We start from the raw sequence: 6,731 nt of genomic DNA on the forward strand, positions 1-6,731 counted from the left end.
CCCCGACGTTGAGCCATAAACTTAAATTTTTATAACTTTTTCGCGGCATTTTGAATGTTTTTCTTTTATATTTATTTCAGCTGATACCATCTATTATTACAAGAAACTGATGGAACCGTGACATTGTATACGAGGCTCCTTTGTGCATTCTCAAAAACAGCCTTTCGAGGGTTTTGAGTTCTCCACTTTTTTGCTTTTCAGGGAATCCCCTAATTATATACTTATTGCGAAGCTATAACAAATAGTTTTTAGTAGAACCAATTTATATACTGTTTTATATTACAGATAATAAGACATCTAAAATACAACCTTTATCTACTGAAAACCTACAATATGCTTGTATGTTTTAAGTAGAAGATAACTTATAAGTCAGTCTATATATCTTCACAACTACAATTAATATAAATTGAAATAATGGAGTCTTCTGACTTGATAAGTACTAGCGATATGACTACTGCAAGTACTTCTGAAATCGAATCAGTGCAACAAGAGACGTCATTGGTCAGAAATCGTAACAACAATGGGGCTAACTGCGACAACATGGAAGTCGAAATAGAGAACTTTATCGACGATGGTGAGTGATTTATTTAAAGCAGTGGTGCACAGCGTTGGCAGAGCTCCCAATACAAGCGCAATATTTTTGTGTTTGTATGTGTGTACTCAGCAAAACACCTCGCGCATGTGATGCTTACAGCATGAAGTACAAACGCAAACTGACCGGCTGCTAGCGGCGCATAAGTTCGGTAGCTGCGCACACACGACTTGGGTGTGAAAGCCGAGTATCTCCCGGAGACTCCCGTGTGCACCACTGATTTGAAGAAACAAAATTCTGTCACTTGAATAAGGAGCACGATTAAAAAATTATTTCAGGGAACAATGCAAACAACAATAATGCCAAAAGATTTCGTTGGAAACGCCTAAGCAATCCATCTGGGCCCCAACCACGTCCACGCCATGGACATCGTGCTATAAACATAAAGGAATTAATGGTTGTTTTTGGAGGCGGCAATGAGGGTATTGTTGACGAACTTCATGTATATAATTCCGGTAGGTGATTATTTCATAAGACTAAATTTATATATCTCAGTTAATGAAAATAATTAATTTTTTAGTCACCAATCAATGGTTTGTACCGGCCATGCGTGGTGAAGTGCCACCTGGTTGCGCTGCATACGGCTTCGTTGTCGTTGGTACGCGCATGTTCGTTTTTGGTGGCATGATAGAATATGGCAAATATTCTAATGAACTTTATGAGTTACAAGCTACAAAATGGGAATGGCGCAAGATGAATCCCGAATTGCCAGATAATGGACCTGCGCCTTGCCCGCGCCTGGGCCATAGTTTTACTATGGTTGGTGATCGTATTTTTCTTTTTGGTGGGCTGGCCAACGAATCTGATGATCCCAAAAACAATATACCCAAGTAAGCTAACACTTAGGCCTGTTTTCTGAAGTAGGTTTTAAATTTTGTATGCCCTTTAAACACAAATTTTGTTCTGAAAAAAATATATTTAAAAAGCAGGCGAATTTTAAAACCAACTTCAGAAAACGGCACTTAGGCTTATACAGTTTTCTTTTCATAACAACGTAACACGTTGATATGTAGATATCTCAACGATTTGTACATATTGGAAACTCGTGCAGTGCACAGCCACAATGGCAAGTGGATCATACCAAAAACTTACGGAGAAAGTCCTCCACCACGTGAGTCTCACACGGGCGTGGCTTTTACGAGCAAAACTACAAATAAGCTAAATTTGTTAATATATGGTGGCATGAGTGGCTGTCGGTTGGGTGATTTATGGCTTTTGGATGTTGGTAGGTGGAGACTACAACAAAAGTCCATGCAATTTGATGAAAAATGTTACCATTTTTTAACAATAGATTCTATGACATGGTCTAAGCCGCGTACACGTGGTCATGCACCTTTACCTAGGTCTCTACATAGCGCTACAATGATCTGTAATAAAATGTATGTTTTTGGTGGTTGGGTACCATTACTAATAAACGACTCAAAAGCAACAACTGAAAGAGAATGGAAATGTACAAATACCCTGGCAGTTCTTGATTTGGGTAATTAGTAGCTCTATTATTTTTAACTTTAAGCTCGTTTCATTCAAGTCGTTACACAGATTCAATGACATGGGAGAATGTAACAGTTGATACAGTAGATGAAGACGTGCCAAGAGCTCGAGCTGGTCATTGTGCAGTGGGCATTCAGAGTCGTTTATACGTGTGGTCTGGCCGTGATGGGTATCGTAAAGCATGGAACAACCAGGTCAGGGTGAGCTCAATATTGTATGTAATGCTATTTTTTTAAAATTGCATGTTTGTCGTTACTCTTACGCATAATTTTGTTTGTCAATGTCACCAGTAAGCGGAAATTTTTATATTTAAAACTTACTATAATTTTGGTAAATTTGTAAAATAAAGTATGACGCATCAAAAACCGTTTGCAGGTACATATCGTCGTTTAAATTCCAAAACGCGTATCATGGTTCTGCAAAGCCTCGTAACTAGCTTTTGTGCCAAAAAAAGTTATTTGCTCACCGGAAGTTCCTGGCATTAAGCCCTTATTCATTCATATTAAAATGTCGATGCTAAGACATAAGAAAAAGAGATAATTAGGGATAAATGAGAGAACCGTTTGGAAATAAGACGCGTTTTACTCCTACGCGGTTTTGTACTTTGAACGACGCAATATATAGCATTAAAAGNTGGACCGGTAAGTTGGCCACCAAGATCATGCGATTTGACGCCTTTAGACTATTTTTTGTGGGGCTACGTCAAGTCTAAAGTCTACAGAAATAAGCCAGCAACTATTCCAGCTTTGGAAGACAACATTTCCGAAGAAATTCGGGCTATTCCGGCCGAAATGCTCGAAAAAGTTGCCCAAAATTGGACTTTCCGAATGGACCACCTAAGACGCAGCCGCGGTCAACATTTAAATGAAATTATCTTCAAAAAGTAAATGTCATGGACCAATCTAACGTTTCAAATAAAGAACCGATGAGAAAAAAGTTATCAAGCTCTTAAAAAATCACCCGTTATATTTGTTAGCTGCATTTTTTTTGTAAGCGAGCGTCAAAAGAACGTTCAACTCGGGTAAAATTTCATTTTAGCTACTTAAGCAACCGTGCTGGTAGCTGGCAAGAAACATGTGATTAGTTCATCGGAATTTAGGCCCCTATTATGAGTTACACTCGATCTTCGACTGTGGTCGAAAGTGCTGATCGAACGAATTTTCATTTGGTATTATGGCGCTCATTCGATGAAGAATAGCGCTATTGTGAACTTCGCTCGTTTATGTTGTTCACAATAGTATATTTTTCACCGCTGAGAAGCTTTGTTTACAAATCGAGCAAATTAAATAGTGCTTATACATATACATATTTATGTAAATTTGTGCAAATTAAAATGAAATAAAAAAGAAAGCAANATGTAAATTTATGCAAATTAAAATGAAATAAAAAAGAAAGCAAGTTTATAAAAACTTGGTAAAAATTAGTACAACGAAGTTCTGGGGTTCAACGATTCGTCAGAGGATGAGAGTTTAGTGAGCTGACCAGGAGTAGTAAATGTTTAAGAGAGTTTAAGTGTAGTCTTTACAATATATTTTGACATAAAATATATTTAAGAAATTTGACTACAGATTTACTAAAAACTTCCGACTGTCTAAAGAGGCGTTTATGAGNGTAGTCTTTACAATATATTTTGGCATAAAATATATTTAAGAAATTTGTCTACAGATTTACTAAAAACTCCCGACTGTCTAAAAAGTCGTTTATGAGCCAAATCTATTTAAAATATTTTAAAACTATCCACAGCTCTATGATTTGTTCTCAGAGATTGTGCCAACTGAGTATTGGGATTTTCTTTCACAAGTAAAAGCAGCCTTTCAAGCTTGTGTTTTGTATTCACGACGTTAAAACTGCATGAAATTGATAAAAATTGTTTAAAATTCGTGCCTACCCGCCAAAACGTAAGAAAACAAATGCAAAATCATACATTTTTCACAATTTTCTAACACTTCGCTACACCATCGAAAGCAAAATTCTGTTCGACAGAAAATTCGATACTCAACGAAAATTTTGACACGGTTGCATAGCTCATAATACGAATTTCACTTTCGATCTTCGATAACCAGCGAAGATCGGAAATGGAATGCAACTCATAATAAGGGTGTAAAGATTGGAAAGAGTTTAGTATTGTCTTAGCTCTACAGCCGCATTTAGGTAAGCATTAAAATGCCCCACAATGATTCCAAAAGTAAAACGCAAGTAAAAACGTTGAGTCTTAAAGTGGGAATGTTTTATTCGGCTCATCGCCGTTCTTTTATATGCTTACAATCTACCTTATGAGTAATCTAAATTACAAACTTACATTTCTAAGTTGTTAGTCATGCTTATGATTGTACGTTGTTGTGCATGCATACATAAATGTATATGGGTTCAATCGAGTTTATGTTATTGGAGAAGTGCAGCGCAAGCTAAATTGATTTGAGTACTTTGGCCTAGTTATTGCCAAAAGTATATTGAACTTTTTACTTAATATTGTGTGAACATTTTGTTTTGCTTAGCTGTCATGCTACACCTCCTCTCTTTAAAAGAATGCTCATACATTTGGGTTAATGTATGAGTATTCTATTTCAATGACTTATTCAGTAACAATTAATTATTAGGTAATAAAATGTTTGGCTCACTTAGCTTATCGTTTATTGTTATGCTATTGGAAAAAGGTTTTCTTACTTTATTTTGTTTACATTTGTTTCACATGTGTCTTTATTGTACTGACTTTTTTTTTGACGGCTGCCTGTGTAGAATATCTCGTTGCTAAGTCTGGGTTCAATCCATCCGAGATATATGCTCCTTCTAGTGATCTGGTAATTTTTTCTATTTCCGCTGTGTATTGGTTAGCAGTTTTACTACGTTGTTGAACGTTTAGAAGTTTAGCGGTTAAAACCTCTACCGATTCACCTTTTATCGCGTTTTTGAGTTTTGTTTTTATTTGTCCAATCGTGTTTTCATTACTGATGAAGTTTCTGGCCGTTCCTTTTAGCTTGGTCTTTATCATTGTTATTGCTAAAAGTTCGTGCTCATCCTTGATTTGATCAAGTATGTCGAGGGCATCTAAGAAGCTGTGTAAGTTTTCTGGCTTCCCATCAAACTCTGGGAGTACTGACGAGGCGGTTTTAATGAATTCGACTACTGTTTGTACCATTGGGACGTTTATGGTTGGGATGTTTACTTTTTTGGTGTCTTCCCCTTGACTTAAAGAGGGTGATGGAGTCCGGCTTCGGACGCGTTCTGACAGAAGTAAGTTAAAATCAACCTGGAGATTCTCCTCTAATGTGGTTGGTATTGTTACTTCTATATTTTGTCTAGCTAACGAAGATACAAGTTTATCTCGTACTGCAATGAAAAATTGGTAAGCTTCCTTTTGGTGTTCTGTGGTAAGTATGCGATTTGCTACATTGATCACCTGTCTAATGTTATTAAGGGCTTCCAAGATTATGTTCAAATGTTTTACTATAGTTTCCGTTGTTATAGGAATACTCTTATTTATACATTTGTATGATTTACTAGCTTTAGTTTTTTCGTCAGTTAATGTGTCATGGATTTCTTTCCATTGATTCATTTCTGGTTTAAAACTTTTGGCATTTTTGAAAGTTGTTTCTTTTTATTGAGAGAGTTATACGCGTTGTTGTACATTGTTTAATTGTCTCAATTTGTTTTTAATGTAATTTTTTATCAAGATTACCATTGCGACAATTAAACATGTAGCTACGCATGCAAAAGCGGTCAACCACTTATCGGGAACTTCTTCCTTGTTTTCTACGATAGGATGTGGTTGATATTTAATTACTTTAGTTTCGTAGGTGTTTTCACCTGAGGTTTCTTTTCCTACTTCGTATCCTGCTATTCCTATTAATATGCCGTTTAGTGCAATTTTCCACCAAGTCATTTTTATGTTAATAATATTTTACGGTTGAAAAAAAAATGAATGAGAAAAACAATTTTCCTTTTTATTATTAGTTTTGTTTTTTAATTTAATAAAAAAAAAATTTTTTTTTGTATTTTTATTAGTTATAGCTGTCTTATTTGTGCTAACATTCTCCTTGTTTCTTCTTCCCTAGTTTTTTGGATTTATGACGTCTACAAAGGTGGTTTCCCTGTTCATACTATAAATTTCCTAATGATCCTTTTGGTGGTTCTGCGTTGTTGTTGTTGCTGGGTTCCACCCATTTTTGTGCAGATCTTTTAGTTTGGTTATCAACTTCTTCTTTTGTTGCCCGCGACTGATGTTAATTATTCGCTGTAGTGCTGCACATTCTTTTTGGTGCCTTCGCTTTCTACCTCCACGTTTTTTGGGTTTATGTTCGCAGCTTATTCGTTGCCTAAACTCTTGTAAGTTGGCTTTTTGGCGGTTTTGCCTTTGCCGGTATTCCTCTAGGGATATTGGTTTGGGTCCTATTACAATTTTTGTAGGGATGTATTTGGGGTATTCTTCTGCGTTTTTCGATCCTTCCGGAACGTATTCCTCTACCATAATGTACTGGCAGGGTCTTGATAGAGTTGGCAGGGTCTAGATTTGGGTTGGTAGGATCTAGCTTTGAGCTGGCAGGATCGCCATGTAAAATTGGAAGGAGTTTAGTATTGTCTTAGCTCTACAGCCGCATTTAGGTAAGCATTAAAATGCCCCACAATGATTCCAAAAGTAAAACGCAAGTAA

The 6,731-nt window shown here is 36.3% G+C and overlaps 1 protein-coding gene across 4 annotated transcripts in view; it reads left to right on the top strand.

Annotated features, from left to right (window-relative positions):
* Window positions 1–63: 63 nt before the first annotated feature.
* LOC108364024 (host cell factor-like) overlaps window positions 64–6,731 on the top strand; it is a 116,874-nt gene continuing 110,206 nt past the window's right edge. For 3 of the 4 annotated variants that reach the window (XM_017617571.1, XM_017617573.1, XM_017617572.1), the window contains exons 1-6: window positions 64–574; window positions 871–1,047; window positions 1,113–1,422; window positions 1,606–1,817; window positions 1,884–2,072; window positions 2,132–2,283. In XM_017617571.1, the coding sequence (XP_017473060.1) occupies window positions 415–574; window positions 871–1,047; window positions 1,113–1,422; window positions 1,606–1,817; window positions 1,884–2,072; window positions 2,132–2,283 (1,200 nt within the window). In that variant the 5' untranslated portion in view covers window positions 64–414. The remainder of the gene's footprint in view (window positions 575–870; window positions 1,048–1,112; window positions 1,423–1,605; window positions 1,818–1,883; window positions 2,073–2,131; window positions 2,284–6,731) is intronic. The other variant, XM_017617574.1, reaches the window with a different exon arrangement.

This window comes from Rhagoletis zephyria, unplaced genomic scaffold, assembly GCF_001687245.7.
Source record: "Rhagoletis zephyria isolate East Lansing unplaced genomic scaffold, Rhagoletis_zephyria_1.1 Rzeph_scaffold_01440, whole genome shotgun sequence".
Lineage (NCBI taxonomy): Eukaryota > Metazoa > Arthropoda > Insecta > Diptera > Tephritidae > Rhagoletis > Rhagoletis zephyria.